The 18,764-nt window shown below is 37.4% G+C and overlaps 1 protein-coding gene across 1 annotated transcript in view; it reads left to right on the top strand.

The window, feature by feature from the left end:
• Positions 1-18,764, top strand: part of Lipj (lipase family member J) — a 136,714-nt gene that overhangs the window by 3,414 nt on the left and 114,536 nt on the right. The window contains exons 2-9 of the mRNA XM_045151393.1: positions 6,953-7,064; positions 8,000-8,120; positions 8,426-8,434; positions 8,551-8,749; positions 10,306-10,415; positions 10,892-11,028; positions 11,577-11,723; positions 16,508-16,579. Coding sequence (XP_045007328.1) covers positions 6,960-7,064; positions 8,000-8,120; positions 8,426-8,434; positions 8,551-8,749; positions 10,306-10,415; positions 10,892-11,028; positions 11,577-11,723; positions 16,508-16,579 — 900 coding nt within the window. The 5' untranslated portion in view covers positions 6,953-6,959. The remainder of the gene's footprint in view (positions 1-6,952; positions 7,065-7,999; positions 8,121-8,425; positions 8,435-8,550; positions 8,750-10,305; positions 10,416-10,891; positions 11,029-11,576; positions 11,724-16,507; positions 16,580-18,764) is intronic.

The raw sequence follows: 18,764 nt of genomic DNA, 5'->3' as shown, positions 1-18,764 counted from the left end.
CGCTCGCCTGTGAAGCCTAAGGACCCCGGTTCAAGGCTCGGTTCCCCAGGTCCCACGTTAGCCAGATGCACAAGGGGCGCATGCGTCTAGAGTTCGTTTGCAGTGGCTGGAGGCCCTGGCGCGCCTATTCTCCCCCCTCCCCTCTCTGCCTCTTTCTCTCTCTGTCTGTAGCTCTCAAATAAATAAATAAAACAAAAAAAAATAAAAAAAATAAATAAATAACTTTAAACAAAAAATGTCATATCTTTCCCTCTTTCTCTCTAATATATATTCACGAATAAAATATTTTAAGAAAAAGATTGTATCAAATGTTTGAGAGATTCCATGCTCTTGATTGGCAAAATTAATATTGTGAAAATGGCATGTAGCCAAAAGTAATCCATGAAACTAATGCAATTTCCATCCAAGTTCCACTGATATTCTTCTAAAAACTAGAAAATCCAATAATTCATACAGAAACAGAGAAGACCACACACAGCCAAGGCATATTTAAGTAGAGACATCACCTTCTGGCCAACCTCAAGTGGATAACAGCTGCAGGAGCTTCAGGCTCCCATAAACTCATGACCATCCATGATGTAAAACACAATGCATTCAGATCAACTCTAAGAGTCCCCATAGTTTTTTATCAATCTCAATGCTGTTCAAACCACACCCCCAATGCTCAGTAGTTCAACCATAATGGCCCAAAGCAAATATTCACACTGCAAAAGATGACATTGGCATAGCAAGGAAAGATTGAACCAATACAAGTTTTCAAACAAATAGGGCAAACATCAAGTTTCATAGCTCCAAGTTTGACCTCTCTGAGTCACCAGGCTATCACATTTATGGGATGATGGAGCTGCTAATACCCAGCTGATTCCCAGTGAAATGCCAAAGACAGCCAGGACTACTAATGTCCCATCATTAAGACAAAGATTGTAGGGACTGTGTCATAGAGCTCCTGTGGTGGTTTGATTCAGGTGTCCCCCATAAACTTAGGTGTTCTGAATGCTAGGTTCTCAGCTGATGGAGATTTGGGAATTAATGCCTCCTGGAGGGAGTGTATTGTTGGGGGCGGGCTTATGGGTATTATAGCCAGTGTCCCCTTGCCAGTTTTTGGCATACCCTCCTGTTGCTGTGGTCCACCGTATGTTGGCCAGGGGGTGATGTCCACCATATGCTCATGCCATCGTTTTCCCCTGCCATCGTGGAGCTTCCCTTCGAGCCTGTAAGCCAAAATAAATCTCTTTTTCCCAGAAGCTGCTCTTGGTTGGGTGATTTCTACCAGCAATGCAAACAGGACTGCAACAGCTCCTAAGGCAGGAAACCAGTCCCCAGCCAACACACTGATGGCAGCTGCATAAATGGTATGGGAATATGCCAGAGACAAGCCAGAGTGGGTCAGCAAATGGAACACCTACCTGGACTTGGCATAGGCATTCTGGGAGCTAAGCACAATGCAGATGATATTTAGGCTGAATTATAGAAGCCCAGATGAGGAAATGTTTCCCTCTTGGGTGAAGGATCATTTTAGTGTCTGCCCTCTCTGGGACATTTGCACTGCTTGCTGATTTCCTAGATCCCTACATTGACTGACCTGTTCATGTGGTGGCCACTCCACTGGCATGCCTGGGAAATGTTGGAATTTAGGTGACCAGGCAAGCAGGTATGCTGAATGAAAATGTGAGGCTTGGGGATACAAAAGGGAAAGAAATAATGGAAATTTAGAAACTAAATCCCTTAAAGCACTGGAAGCCAGGCTGAAAAAAGTAACCCACGGCCAGTTAGGATTTGACTTATTGGACTCTGGACTTGATCAGATGAAATTAGATGGCCAATTCTTAGGTGTGCTGGTGGTCTTGTCCCATAAACAATGGTATATCCTGTTGCCCATATTTCTTCATGCATGGAAAGTATGTCTGGCTGACTACCTCCAAATTATCACACTGGCTAAGTTGACTGGAGACTTCATATAGAATTGACTATTTTGGACTCCACAAAATGCCCAAAGAATAATTGTGCTTGTTGACACTGGTGTGCAAACAACCCTTATCTTTGGAAATCCTTCCACATTCAGTGACCCAATGGTCACTATAGAAGGATATGTAGGCCAGGAGATAATGGCCAGGCAAGTCCATTTAACTTTGAATGACTACCACTGTGTGTGTGTGTTGGGGGGGGAATGCAAGTTACTTGCAAGTTACTATGGTGGGCGGTGACTTTTGCCTCCATATACAGACTGAAAATGGAGTGGAGGAAGTCATATCATTCCCCAGTCCAACTATCACAGGCCTCCTAAAGAATAGCTTTGAAGCAACATTGATTGCCAAGAGGACATGCAAATATCAGGCTTCTATCCTGAAATTGGCAGAAGCAGGCATCATCAGTCTGGCCCATGGCCTATACAGCTTCTTGGTATGGCCAGTCCAGAAGCCTGATGATCCCAAGAGAATGACTAAAGTAACACCACCACTATATGCTCCAGTACCAAATATCCCAAGATTTGTGGATGGCTTGACCCATGAACTGGGAACTTATTATTATGTCCTGGATTTATATTGATAACACAATGCTTCTGACTCAGCTTTAGGAAAATGGAGGTAGGTGGTAATTGCCAGCAAAAATCCAAGGGCCTGGATTGTCTTTCAAATTTCTGAGTGTTATCTGGTTGGATAAGACAAATATGTTGCGTGAGGCTGTTACATACCAAGTCCAGGCATACCTGAGGTTGGAAACTGTGAAGCAATTGTAGGCTTTTTTGGCTTTGCTGGGGGTACTAATGTACCTTCACGTTCCATTTAACACAGAGGGTATAGCCTGTATACTGTCTGACAAAGAAGGGAGAAAGTTGGGATTGGATCCCATGCACAGAGGCTGCTTTCAGGGACACCAAACACCTGGTGGCCCAGGTGCCAACCTTAATGGGAGTAGAGCCACATTCCCTCTTTCAGCTTAGTGTTCATGTAGCTCCAGAAGGGGAGAGTTAGGGGCTGTGGCAATTCTAAGGGATGAAATGAGTTAGGATTCTGGTCTCAACTGTGGAAAGGAGCTGAAGTTTTTCCTTATTGAGGAGCAACTGGCTACAATATATGCAGTCTTGCATGCTAAAGAGCCTATCGCTAGGCACCAACCTGTGCAGGTACAGATCACTGATCTGAACATGGCTGATAAAACTTCACTAGGGAGTGGCACAAACCCTCATCTCAACTAAGTAGAGTACTTTCTTAAAGCAATGAGCATGTTTTTCTTCTAGCCCACTGTCTCAGGAGCTACAGGCAGTCCTTGGACCAGTAATGTATGTCATTGAGGATGATGTTTAAGATGATATACTTTGTGAAGAATCATGAACTCCAAGCCCATACATGGAAGGTCTGGGGACCCCTCTTCAGGAGGCCTGGTATACAGGTTGTTCATGTAAAGGAAGCCCATCTGCTTGGGGGGCAGGTGCCCTTCAGCTTTTTACAGAAACTTTTTGGTATGAGATGAGGCCCATCCAATTTCTTCCCACAGGGTGTATTTGGATGGACAGGATGATGTACTGGGGTGGTGTTCATTCATAACTGGCTGAATCCTAAACTTTCATCACTGTTACATAATTGGGATGCTATGGAACATCACTGGCTTCAAAAGCACCATTAAATAGCTGGTGCTATCTTGTGGTTTTATTCAATGGCTATATTTGTCCCTGTGGTGGGCACACTTGCCGGGGTCCAGCCCTGGCTTTAAGGAGGGTCCCCTGAGAGAGGTGTGAAAGGGAACGGTGCAATAACAACTTGAAGTCAAGTTCTGGTGCAAGCTGACAGGCTAATACTGAAGGCAGCTGAGTTTCTCCATCTTTTTCTCTCTTTTTTTTCTCTGCTGTCATAGCTTTTAACCTCAGTCTTTATTTTCTGATCATGTCATGCAAGAGCAAACTTCGAGAAAGATACAGTTCCACAGAATTCATAGAAACTTTTTGCTATTTCTTAACACCAAACAATCCCATAATTATTTACCTCAAGTACAATTGTCAGGCCCCTATAATGATTAACTATTTTCACACTTTCCCCATGTATGTGCAATCAAGCACTTGTGGTTTCATGAGCTGCTACTTTTTTTTTTTTTTTTTGAGCTGTTACTTTTAATTACTATATTAAAGGTGAGAGACAGAACAATCACAAAATGGTGTTCCCACCTTTGATCCAATAAACCTCTTTATCCCCAACCATTTATTTTGAATTTTCCTTTTCATGTCTCTCCAATACTTAGAATTTGGTCCCCCCTGATTGAACTCTGTCTGACCTTGGTTGTTTTTCCTGTAAGGATTCTTGGTAAAGAGTCATAGTTTGCTGCAATTGCCACCATTCAGAAAAATTAGTCATAGAACAATTCTTGCACTGTTGCAGGAGGTTCACTGTTTCCTCCTCAGTGTACTGTACCCCATGCCTGACTTTCTGTAAGGCCTTTAAGGAAAACAATTATTTCTGACCCATTTTTTTTATTTTCCCAATTCTATGCCAGAGCTTCTCTCAGATACATTGACCAACACCTCACTAACATCAACTTTTGCTGGAAAAGTAAACTTAGAAATTGGTGCACCAAGTGAAAGACAGAAAAAGACAAACATTATACAGAAAACCATACGTAACTGTAGCGTAGAGAGCCAAAGGTGTTTCTATAGAGGGGCTACATTGGACCCCAAAGAAGAGACAGCTGGGCTGGCACTGTGTCATGCAGCTCTTCAGCACTTGATTCCTCATAATCCTGAAATGGCATGCTTGCCGTCTTCGGCACACACTAGCCAAATAATTACAATTAGAAGCCCAATATGTAGGCCACTCTTTAAATATAACCTGGCAAGTACTTTATACACTGTAATATGAGACTATCCATATGAGGAAAGTGGTGTTACAGAACAGGATGGCCTTAGGATTATTTACTGCTGTCCAAGGGGGTACCTGTGTCCTTATACATATAGCATGCTGTGTGTATATACCATGCACAGGGGTGTTGCATAGTTGTTACAGGAAATGTATATGCTGAACATTCAAAATGGCTGAGGCTCATTATATACCTATAATTCTGCACTTCTTGCTGTATAGAATGTGGCTGTATATGCACCCCCTTAATAGGCACCCTGTGACTTGAATATAGTGCTTAGCTCTTCTCTGCCTACTTTGCATTGCAACTTGTGTCTATGAATGTCTACTCTGTGCACCTTCTTCCAGCTGGGCTTCTGCTCCATGAATTTCTCTGGAGCTGCCTGCTCTTGACATCCCCATAAGCCAAACCTCACAATCCATGGTTCTTACTGCATTCACGCATTTCAAATCTCACAAGAATGGTCCATGAAACTTCTCCTCCAGCACTGCAGTCTCTTAGACAAGATTTCAAAGCCTTCCACATTCCTCCTGCAAATCAGTTCTAAAAGGCAAAAAGCCACAGAGCCAGATTTCTAGTATTAACAACCCCACCTCTCAGAATCAATATTCTGTTATAGTTAACTTTTCATTGCTGATGCAGTACACCTGACTGGCGGAAAAGGGTCAATTTGGCTGTACAGACTTGAGAGGGAGTTCCATGATGACAGGGGAAATGTGGCATGAGTAGAGGCTTTGCGTCACCTCCTAGCCGACATCAGGTGGACAATAGCAGAAGAGTGTGCCAAACACTGGCAAGGGGAAGCTGGCTATAACTCACATAAGCCAGCCCCAGTAACACATCTTTCTAGGAGGCTCCAGCTTTCAAATTTATGCCAACTGGAGACCTAGAATTCAGAATACACAAGTTTATGAGGAGTGCCTTTCAAATCACTACATGGAAATAGCGTATGCTCCAGCTCTATACCAAAGGAATAAATATCCACCCACCAAAATGTGTACTGCTGCCCTATTCACAATATCTGGGAAATGAACTCAACCTATATGTCCATGAGCTAATGAGTGCATAATGAAAATGTCATACATATACAGAGTTTTACTCAGCTGTAAAGGAAAATGAAATTTGCAGGAAACAGATAACATTTGAAATCTTTATACTAAATAAGGTAGCCAGTCCCAGAAAGACAAAAAAAAAAAAATGTTCTTTCTCCTTTGTGCATCCTAAGTTTTGATGTTTGCATATATATAAATAAGAGGATGTGATAATATAGGCAATGATTTGAGATATGAGTCCATGAGAAGGGAATAAGAGGTGACAAGAATGGGTAGAGAGGACAAAAGAAAACGTGCAGCATGAAAGTGGATAGTGGCTATGTTGAAAGGGTATGGCAAAAGTGGGGAGGAGAATGAGGGGAAAAGTACAAAGGAAAAAGAATTTGTTTGAAAACACTATAAGGAAAGCACATGTTTTTGTATGCTGATAAAATTAAAAATAAATGGCTAGAGAGATGGCATAGCAGTTAAGCACTTGCCTATGAAGCCTAAGGACCCCGTTTTGAGGCTCAATTCCCCAGGACCCACGTTAACCAGATGCACTAGGGAGCCCACATGTCTGGAGTTCATTTGCAGTGGCTGGAGGCCCTGGTGCACCCATTCTCTCTCTCTCTCTCTCTCTGCCTCTTTCTCTCTATCACTCTCAAGTAAATAGATAAAAAATAAACCAAAAAATTAAAAAATAAAATAAAATATAGTTTAAGCCTTTCAGAGCTACATAATTTGTACTAAGCTATGGGCATATTGTATGAAAGACTGGCCTAATAAGAAATATATATATTAATTATGTGTATGTAAACTGTGATGCTAAATTGCTAGTATTTTGTTGTAATTAGCATTGTACTGGCAAAATAGCATGTCATAGTTATCAAATTAAATTGATAACAACTCTGTAAATAGGCTTTAATGTATTTAAGTAAGCAGAAAAACTGATGCCAAAAAGGCTAAGAAACGTTTTAAGTCATTTAGTTCTTTATTTGGTTTTATGAGTGTTATTCATTGTAATATCAAATGTACTTGGTTATATTTTTGTATATTTTCCTTTTTATATGTAGATCCAAAATGTGGTATCTTCTTATGGTATTTTATTTCACCCTAATTCTTGGAAATATTCATGGAAACTTTCAAAATCAAAACTTTGTAAACCCTGAAGCAAATATGAATATTGTAAGTACTTAGGAAATATATCTAAATTGCTAAATTGTCAGAGAATGTTACTTTCAAATTTTAAGTTAATAGATTTGTACCCAAATATGTTGCTCTGCATTTATATATATTGAAATGGATCATCTAATATTTCAAGCCAACTCTTCTACACTTAACAGTTTTACTTTTTTGATGATGAATTAAGGATTAGGATGCAAAATTTCTCTTTTATTTTATTTGTTTATTTATTTGAGAAATTATTTTTCAGAGAAAGAGGGAGAAAAAGAGAATGGGCACGCCAGAGCCGCTAGCCAGTGTAAACGAATTCCAGACACATGTGCCCTTTTGTGCATCTGGCTAACGTGGGTCCTGGGGAATTAAACCTGGGTTCTTTGGCTTTGCAGGCAAATGCCTTAAACTAAACCATCCCTCCAGCCTACATAGTTTCTCTTTTAAACACACACAAACACACATTCACATGTTTTAAAGCTATATATTGGATGATAGACAAAATATGTGACTAGCAGTTAGAAAAAAAAAGTATTGCACTTTTTCTTGAGCTATATGTTTTTAGAGTATTTATTTATGCATCTGGCTTATGTGGGTACTGGGTAATTGAGCCTTTGTTCTTAGGCATCACAGGCAAGTGCTTTAACTGTGAATCCATCTCTCCAGCCCTTGAGCTATCTTTTTGAAAGCAAATATTTTAAAAACTATTTTTTTTAATTTTTGAATGCCTAGTGCTTACATCTGGTGATTAGTATGTGTTTCATAAATATTTGTAATATAAATTATCAGTAAACTAGTGAGAATAAAAGTATACTATGCTCCTGAGGTTGAGAGAGAACACTAAGATTCATTATTTTATAATATGTTAATAATGGCAAAGGAGCCAACTTAATTGGTTAACTTTTTTTTTTTTTAACTAAAAAGTTGGCTTTTTATTCTGTGTTCAGAGTCAAATAATTTCCTACTGGGGCTACCCTGATGAAGAGTATGATGTTGTAACTGAAGATGGTTATATCCTTGGCCTTTACAGAATTCCTTATGGGAAGACAAATCTTAAGGGCAATCCAGGTAATACCCACTTGAAGATAGACTGGTAAATGTCTGAGGCTTGTTTATTTCTTCTCAATGAAGGTAGGACAAGAGAGGGATTTTTACATTAAGTAAACAGTTATTTTTTTTTTTTTTTCTTATACCCTCATGCCTGAAGCAGAGATTCTGATTCTCTACTGACTTTCAGTTCATGTAGTAGTTTTGAAGTGTGGTCGAATATAACTTGTTCCACATTTTCTCTATGGGTCATTTAAATCATTCCCCTCAAAGATAAGTGAATCATTCTCATCAGAGATGCTGATTGTCTAGGATTTGTTGAAAAGGTAGAAGTGGTCTGAAACACTATTGTTATTCTGAAAGTTTGAAAAAAGACTGGTAAATATTTCTTCTGTGTGTATGGCTCCCTTCTCCAGATCACCTAAAAATAATTGTTCTGTATTTTCCCCAGCTCCGAGGCTTGTTGTGTACTTGCAACATGGTTTGCTTATGTCTGCCAGTGCCTGGATTTCCAATCTTCCCAACAATAGCCTAGGCTTCCTTCTGGCTGATGCTGGCTATGACGTGTGGATGGGAAACAGCAGAGGAAATACCTGGTCCAGGAAACATGTATACCTAGAAACAAATTCCAGTGAGTTCTGGGCTTTCAGGTACAAATAAAATGAAGTCATCTTGAATTGATTTTTTTTTTTTTCAAGTAGGGTTTCACTCTAGCTCAGGCTGACCTGGAATTCATTAGTAGTCTCAGAGTGGCCTCAAACTCACAGCAATCCTCCTAACCTCTGCCTCCTGAGTGCTGGGATTAAAGGCGTGAGCCACCACGTCTGGCCCTTGAATTGATTTTAAAAGTATATTATGGGGGCTGGAGAGATGGCTTAGCGGTTAAGCGCTTGTCTGTGAAGCCTAAGGACCCTGGTTTGAGGCTCGGTTCCCCAGGCCCCATGTTAGCCAGATGCACAAGGGGGCGCACGCGTCTGGAGTTCGTTTGCAGTGGCAGGAAGCCCTGGCGCGCCCATTCTCTCTCTGGGTCTGTCGCTCTCAAATAAAAAAAAAGAAATTAAAAAAAAAGTATATTATGGGCTGGGGAGATGACTCAGTGAATATGGCCCTGAGAGAGCCCAGTTCACCTTGAGTTCAATTCCTTAGCACATACATTAAGCAACTGGGTGTGGCCACACATATGTTGGTAACTCCAGTCCTCCAGGTGGGGGATCAGAAACCAGAGAATCACTGAGGTTCATTGGACAGGTCTGACCATAAAATGACAGCTCTGAGGAGTTCAGTGAGAGACTCTGTCTAAAGGAAGTAAGTGCATGAGTGATAGAGAAAAGACAACAAATATTCTCCTCTGGCCTCCACACGTGCATGGGGTCTGCACCTCTGCACCCACATGCCCATTTAATCCCCCACACACATACATTAAAATTTTTATTTTTTCTTAACTCAGGATTTTCCACAAACCATAAAATGTACATACATTTTAGCTTGAAAATAAAAGAATACTTGTTTAATTTTGAACTATTTCCAACTTTTAGCTATTACCTTTGTTTCTTATTTGAAATCTTATTGCTTAACCTCATCCTTGATTTACCTATTATTCTACACTCTGAACTCATGGTGTAGTCTACTATGCAAACACCTTTCTTTTTTTTTGTTTCTTTTCTTTTCTTTTTGCTTTTTTCTTTTCATTTTTTTTTCTTTCTTTTCTTTTCTTTTTTTTTTTTTTTTTTTTGAGGTAGGGTCTCACTTTAGCCCTAGCAAACTCACACCAGTCCTCCTACCTTCGCCTCCTGAGTGCTGGGATTAAAGGCATACCCCCACAATGCACGACCCACAATCCCCATGGGGATGAATGGGGATGATCGGCATCCCCAACTAGGAGGTTTGCTTTGGAGGGGTGCAGGGATGAGGGAAAGGTTGGTACCAACATGTGCTGTTTATATACTGAGTATGTCCATAACTAATAATAATAATAATAATAAGGCATGAGCCATCATGCCTGGCATGAAACACCTTTCTTTTAAGCCTGCCTATGGTTATAATTTCTTGACTTTGGGCTCCTCACTGAAGTTTCAATTAAATAGGTACATTAGACCACATAACTTCTCAATACTCAAAAAGGCTGACATTTGCCTTTATTCACTTAACTATTAATTCTCTTCAAATAGCTAGTTAACAGTTAAAAGTTGCTTCTTTTCTTTTGCAGTTTTGATGAGATGGCAAAATATGACCTTCCAGCTTCCCTTGATTTTATTGTGAAGCACACTGGGCAAGAAAAATTGTTTTATATTGGCCATTCACAGGGCACTACTATTGGTATGCCAGAAAAGATTGTTGCTAGTTTCATATTAATGGCTTTAAATAGTAACATAGAAATAAATTTTATAATCCACTATATGAGAGACAAGGAGCTTAAATTACATTAACAGTGTACATTAAAATAATTTTACTTTCATTGTGTTCTCATCTAGAATGTAATATTCACCTATGTGAAAAAGGTACTTATTTTATTTTCAAGATTGCCAGTTATAAAGATGTTCAGTATTCTGTTTATTCAATGTAGTTATTCCTGATTTTGAAACTATATAGTCACAAGTTTTATTTACTACTAAATTATCATCTTGTATAGTATTTCTAAAATCCTAAATGTTAGCATGACATTGTGATTAATGTAGAATCACATGTTGTATGAACAAAAAATTTTAATATGTGAATAAGAAATGAATGAATAAATTAATAGTTTAGAAACTACTTTTAAACTTTCTGTATGTCAATTCTCACATTTTTTTCAGCTTTCATAGCATTTTCCACAATGCCAAAAATAGCTAAAAGAATCAAAATATTGTTTGCCTTAGCACCAGTGGCTTCTATTAAGCATACAAAATGCCCTTTAATTAAAATGGCTTACAAGTTGAAGAGAGTAATCAAGGTATGTTTTGTATTTCTTTTGTATAGCTGATAATCCAAGGTGACAATAACTTTGTGCTTCAGAATATGAACTCTGAACTGTTCAAAGTCTGTGTATGAACTGGTATTTTTAGTTTTATTTATGCCTTTATGTATGTCATTGTGAATGGAAATTTGGTGGTAAAACCATTCTTTATATCTTTTATATTTTTTTGTTTAATTTAATTTTTTGTTTAATTTAAATTGTTATAAATATTTGCAAGGACATAGAGGGGGGATAAAGGGAGGGAGAGAGAGAGATTGAGAGAGAAGAAGGCACACTAGGGGCTCTTGCAATTGCAAATGAACTCCAAACTCGTGAACCACTTTGTGAATCTGACTTTACATTGGTACTGGGGAACCCATCAGACTGGTTGGCTTTGTAAGCAAGGAACTTTAACCACTGAACCATCTCCCAGTGTTTTTAAACTTTTGAGATCATTCATTTAATTGTGCGTATAGTAAACTAAGCACATCAAGTCTTAAATCTTATAGTTTTCTAAATGTAAGTAAAATAAATTTATTTTACAGGTTTTTGCTGGCAACAAAGACTTCTTACCTACAACCTCCTTTAACAATTTTGTTGGTCCAAAGATGTGTTCACTACTGATGTTAAATAAGATTTGTCTCAATTCTTTGTTTATGCTGTTTGGAAAAGATACAAAGAACATAAACATGGTAAGAACAAGTTGTTTTAAAATACATTTCTGTTGGTAGATAGTAGATTCTTAGCCAGTTGCACCTCATCTCATGTCTAACCAATATCATACAACTACTTTGCATTAGAATGGTGGATTATTTGTTTCCGTGTTTGTCCCTTCTTGTAAAATAGTGAATTATGACTACAGGGATGGGCATTTTTAGCTTTTGCCATTGAGTTTTAGTATCTTGAGATTTTTTTTGTATTGAAATCCTTTCTTAATAGCTGGTTTCATATAATTTTTCCTCCTGTTCAGGTTCATAATATTCCTCCTTATGCTTCTTTAATAATAACTTGAATTTGGAATTAGTGTCCTTAAGCCTGTAACATTCATATCATTCATCACTATGGGAGTGGCAAACTGCTATGCTGTTGTGGCCCTACAACTGCTGTTATCAAGACCCTTGGGATTGTGAATATATTCTTTGAAAGATATAGGCATTCATTAAGATTATTTTTGTTATTTACAACTTAACTTTAAGGCCTGAGAAATTCTAAAAGTAGTGATGCATACAGGAGGACACAGAGCAGACAAAGTAGACAAAGTGCCCTTTCTCCAGTCAGGAGATGCCAGGGAGTAATACACAGATGTGATTTTACTTGAGTTGCGGACTATAAAAACTTTTGCCTTCTTCACCTAGGTTGGTGGAAGCCTTGCTTTTGCTCCCAAATATGGAACCGTTTCCAAATATGGCAGGGAGCAGAAACTCTGTGTCATGGAACTGGACAAAAGAGTCTGGACAAGCTGGGATTTGGGAGTGGACAGGGACCTCAGCAAGCGCACTTCAATACCTGATGTCTTGCGTTGCGTTTTCAGTGCTCTTCTGGAAGCCAGTGTTATCTTGGCCCATGATCATGAACTGATTCCTATATTCTAGGGACAGGTGAAAGCAAGAATGACACTGTCTTGGGTTCACACTTGATGTCCTGGGACATTGTTACCCAGTCTGGGTGGGGCATGGCATGGGCAACTATTGCAGGGCCAAAGACTTTGGCTACATTGGCAACATCCACTTTTGCCAGTTTGGGCTCTGAACCACTCTCTTGCAATGGATCACAAGGAAGGCTAATGTGTCCTTGTTGACTGGGAGCATCGCACTGACAGACTGTACATTATAGCCCTCATCTGTTCTTTCTGCCACTTCCACCAAGGATTTGCTTATAGCTGAATGGTCAGATCACATTCAGCTTCAAATCCATGGCACCAGGCTCAGCATTGGTTTTCATTCAAAGATCTTTGTTTCCCCACATTGTTCTCTGTTCTCTGCCGTGTCTTACAGAAATCCTGGAAGTCCTTGGATGACTGGAAGGACTCAGGGGTTCCATTTCCTTCACTGATAATCTCCAACAGGTGCACAAGTGTCTCAGACAAGTGTCCACAAATCTGTCATACAGTCCCCATCTTTCTGGTGTCAGGGCTCCAGTGCTTACTTCACAGGTCCCCCTCATCTCACCTGGGCTGCCTTCCACTTTGCCCTGTGCTTCACCAATGACTTTTTAAAGATTGTTAACTACATTAAATTTAAAATCAGGATTTCACAGAAGCATTGCAGTATTTGGAGAGCTGGTTCTTGTACTTAAGCTTTTAAATATTTTCCAACCAGAAGCAATACATTCTAAGAAAGTAGCGTTCTCCAAATCCTAAAATATGCCAGAGGATTTTTTTTTTTATTTAACCTTGTGAAAATATCACTCTATTTTTCAGAGAGCCATAGAACAACTACAGAAAAATAAACGTTTCACAATAGGAAAGAACTCAGTTCTCACCATTTTTTGTGCATAAGAGTGTAAAAACTAATGTACTATCTGCCTTTAGGTAGAAGTACTTTCCCATCCCCTCTTTCTCATATGCCCTGATCACTTGCCATTATCTACTGATCATGACCAATGATGCAGGAAGACTTGTCATGTACCCTCCAGGAAATAAGAATGTATAGAAACCCTCACTTTAAGCACAGAGAAGAGTTGAAATTAAAGAATGAAATAAATATCATAGAGTTTTAAATTGTAGAATTTTTCTTTTACAAAATTCTATTGAGAACATTTTAAATTATTTTGTCAGAACTTTACCAGTTGCCAGTTCCAAGCACTCAGAATTTCCATGGAGACAAATTAATTCTTTGTTTTTGAAAAAGTCTATTTTTTCAGCTATATTCAGGTATATTTAACAAGTAAGGTTGTTTCTAATATTTTATTTTTAATACATTATTTTTATTGATAATTTCCATAATTGTAAACAATTTCCCATGGGAATCCCCTTCCCCCCCCCACTTTCCCCCTTGAAACTCCACTCTCCATCATATCCCCTTCCCCTCTTCAAACAATCTCTTTTATTTTGATGTCATGTTCTTTTTTTTTCCAATTATGATGGTCTTGTGTATGTAGTGTCAGGCACTGTGAGGTCATGGATATCCAGGCCATTTTGTGTCTGGAGGAGCACAGTATAAGGAGTCTTTCTCTTCCTTTGGCTCTTACATTCTTTCCACCACCTCTTCTGCAATGAACCCTGAGCCATGGAAGGTGTGACTGAAATATTTCAATGCTGAGCACTCCTCTGTCGTGTCTTCTCAGCACTGTGGTGCCTTCTGAGTCATCCCAAGGTCACTGACATCTAAAAAGAGAAGTTTCTCTAACCAAAAGTGAGTGTAGCATTAATATATGGGTATGAACATTAAGAGGAGTGCTTACTGGGCAGTTTGCTGAGCATAGTAAATACTTTAGCCAGACAGCAGCAGGCATTACACTCCTCGGGCTCATGACTACCCCTGCTGTAGGTTTTCAGTAACAGGGATGTATTCCCTCCCATGGAGCAGGTCTCCAGTCAAATTAGAGGGTGGTTGGTTTCCCCCATAACAGACATGTCACTATTGTATCTGTTGGCTTATTTGGCCTAGCTGGCCAAATATAAGGCTTGTAGTGTCCACTACTGGGTATCTTTACTGGTGATTTCTCTTTCTCCCATTGAACTTCATGCAGTGTGGGTTTTTCCAGGTTTCTGTCAGCTGGTCTATATGGAGGAGGTTTCCAACTCAGTTCCAGCAGGATTTCTCAGTGACCTTGTACGTGGAGTCTTTAGCAATAGGGTCTTACTATCTATTTATGGTGAGAAACCAAGGGCCTCAGAAATGGCCTATAGTGTTTTAGGGGCATCAGGGACCTCCCTGGCCGACAACTCACTGGAACGTATCTCATCCCTGGCACTGAAAATTTTCTAGTAACAATCTATGGCTCCTGTATGTTCCATTGTCCAAAAAAGTAGGTTTCCATATGACTTATTCATATATCCTCTTAGATTTTGTTTAGCCCTCCCTCCACCTTTCCTTACTCAATCTCTTCCCCTGACCTCACTTGGGCTTTTTCATCCCTATTAAGATGTTCTTCTACTTACATATATATAATACCATCTTATTAGGTTCCCCCTACATCCCTTTCTATTCCCTGTTTCTAATATTTCCAATGAACAATGTAGTCACTTAATATGTGCAAATATTGGAAAATAAGCCCATTTCCTTAATACAGTTGCCTTTTTGCTTGAGAGAATATATAAGTTCTATTTTCTTAGCAAATCTCAAGTATACAACATAGAATTAGCTATGATCACTATATAGTATGTTAGGTCTTAAAACTTACTCATCGAATATACTCCTTGAAATTATCCCCAATATCTCCTACCCTTAAGGCCTTGATGATCTCTGCTTTCTGTTTTTACAAGTCTACTTTATTTTTAGATTCTGCATACAATTAATACCACATGCAATTATTGTTCTTTTCTTTGCTTATTTCACTTAGTGGAATGTCTATCAAATTTATCTATGTTGTAGCAAATGACAAGATTTCCTTCTTTTCTGTGACTTTTATTCCATTTTATACACCCAATGCTCATACAATTTTCCTTTTTTGTCCATTTGTGGCTGTTTATTTGATTCTTCTGGATATGAACACTGAAGTCACTCTGATCACAGCCACTTTATATCTACCTCATTTACTGAGGCTTACATGACCATCTGTTCAAAATATATTTCACTGGCTTCAGGTATAACTATTAATGTCCTTTTCAGTATAATTTAAGCAGCACTGCAAATTACATTATAGATGTTTAATTTTATCATTTTAGTGATTTATGCCATTGTCACTTTTAAAATGATAGATTATTATATTTATATATATTTATATATATATTTACAGTTTATAAAACAAGTTAGTATCATAGTCTATAACATCTCTAAATGTAAGCAATGGTACAGCAATATAGCTATCTGCTTTTTATAAATGAGGTAATCTTGGTCAAAATAGCAGACTAAAACCCATCTACACATGACATACTTAGATGTTAGATTGAGTTGATAGCTGGGATGCTTCTAATAAACAGCTTTACTTTGAGTTCTGCTTGTACTTTGGGGTTCCTGTTGTTTTCAATTTATCCCACTAATTTTTTTCTATCTTGTCAGTTATGTGATGTTTTCAAAATGTTTGTATGAGGAAGAAGAATGCTCCTTGTTATGATATTTTTTGTTAGAGGGAATTATAGACCAGATGATTAACAAAAAAACAAAACAATCCAATAATAGTTTCTACTTTAATGTAAGAATTGTACAATTAATAATATATTTATGTTTAATTAAAATACAATTTTGGGTTTTATTAATGTAGCTTATTAAAATTGAATTTCAATCATCTTAAAATAATTTCATTTGCTAAACACCAAAACTATATTTTCACTTATTCAACTAAATGCAAAAATGCTTTTTAAAAATCTCCTCAGAGTCGTTTGGATGTATATTTTTCACACAATCCAGCAGGAACATCTGTTCAAAATATATTTCACTGGCTTCAGGTATAACTATTTATGTCCACTTCAGTATAATTTAAGTAGCACTGCAATTTACATTATAGATGTTTAATTTTATCATTTTAGTGATTTATGCCATTGTAACCTTTAGAATGATAGATTATTATTTATATATATATATATATATATATATACATATATACATATATTTACAGTTTATAAAACAAGTTAATATCATAGTCGATAAAAATATCTAAATGTAAGCAATGGTACAGCAATATAGCTATCTGCTTTTTATAAATGAGGTAATCTTGGTCAAAATAGCAAACTAATGCTATGCACTCACATGACTTGCTCAAAGGTCACATGCTAAGACCTCAACAAATTCTTCTGCTGCCTAATCTGAAATAGCCTCAGCTCAGCTTGAAATAGTCTCTAAATAACATTTTCTTTGCTTTGAAGATCACAAACAAGTTTGGCTTACTTTTTCATTTCCAAGACAATGCTTCTTTGTATATACCACATACTCAACTAATAATTATCCAATTATTGGTGCTAATAAATATATATATGTATTTTGAATATAATCTTAATGTAGAAAACTAGGATAATGTATTACAAAGAATACTTTCCTGGAAATTATATACCAAGCATTGATCTTTTCTTTGAATCTGATTAGCAACAGGATATTGAACAGTTAGTAATGTCTTTGAATCAACTTTTAATTTATACAATAGAATAATTCTCCATCTTAACAAAAATATTTAGAGAAGTACACATAATCATAATTATAAATTTTTTGGGATATAATAAGCACTAGATATATTAAAATATACCAATGATATTAGATAAGGTTTATTTTTTACAAAATATTTATGAAAAAATTTAAACTTTATTAAGAGTAAAGAGAATACAAATACTTGTCTATAGCTCTGGTACAAAATAGGTCAATGAATCCTTCTTCAGAAAGGATTAATACCATGTTTTTAAAGTAATGAAAATGTCTTAGAAGAATGGAGAAATTATGAAGTAGGAGAGAAAGGGGTAGAGTTTTGGGATAGGTAGCATCTAGTACACAACTAAGATACAATTATTACAAGTAATATATAGTTAAACACTAGTAGTGGAAAGAATACATGCCTATTTATTAGTAAGTTTATTTTTATAGCAAAAATCTCTGAACTCATGTCACTTCTGATTTCTTCAATTTTTTAAAATTAAAATTCAAAGTGATTTTCTTTTTTTTTTAAACTTTTTCTTTAAGGATATATTTTATTTATTTATTAGAGATGGGGAGTGGGGAGAGTGAGAGAGAATGGATGTGCCAGGGTCTCTAGCCACTGCAAACAAACTCCAGACAGATGTGCTACCATGTGCGCCTGGCTTATGTGGGACCTGGAGAATCAAACCTTGGTCCTTAAGCATTACAAGCATGTGCTTTAACTACTAAGCCATCTCTCCAGCCCCAAATTAATTTTTAATAAAAAGGAATGAATAGGACAGAAAGTGGAGGTCAGCGATGAGAAAGCTATGACCTAATTGCCTAGAAGATTGAGTGAGAAAATTCACCTAGTCGATTATTTTATATTTTCTCGGAAGGTTAATGGCTTACAAGAGATATATAAACATAAATTTAAAGTGATTTCAGTATCATTTTGATACTTTTAAGTTTTATTTATTCTTATTAATGTAGGCATGTAGTGTGCCTATACATAGATCACTGGACTTCTCTAGAATTTGCTGTCATGAAACGATAGGATGGTAGAATTTTGTATAAATGTAAGTGAATAACTTTGATGACTGATTATATAATCTTAGATAAGGAGGAGAAAAAGCATTGAGTGAGTAAGATTTAATAAAAGTTGGAAGAAGGAATGTATTCAAAATATTAGTAGTTGAAGGAGTTTCAAAGCTGATGTGATAGAAAAAAACTCTTGTAATATTGAAATATAAGAATGAATAAAAATTAAATTCTGAAGGGGGAGAATTAATGAAGCTGTTTATAATATACTTTCAGGATGACTGGTTGGTAGAGAATAGAGGACAACATTATTAAAGAGGAGACCTCAAGGAGTTCAGAAGGAGATTGATGGTAGTATTAAAACTCTAAAATCAAGTCAGGAATAGTTTTTGAGAAAGTAACAGTCACCAGGAACTAAATAGCTCAATAATGTGGAATTTAAAAAATGATGGCAACAGCAAAAAATAGGGGATGATATAATTAAAGGAC

The sequence above is a fragment of the Jaculus jaculus genome, chromosome 1, assembly GCF_020740685.1.
Source record: "Jaculus jaculus isolate mJacJac1 chromosome 1, mJacJac1.mat.Y.cur, whole genome shotgun sequence".
NCBI classification, from domain to species: domain Eukaryota; kingdom Metazoa; phylum Chordata; class Mammalia; order Rodentia; family Dipodidae; genus Jaculus; species Jaculus jaculus.
Note: the sequence above shows the minus strand (reverse complement) of the source record. Positions and strands in the feature narration are given on the sequence as shown.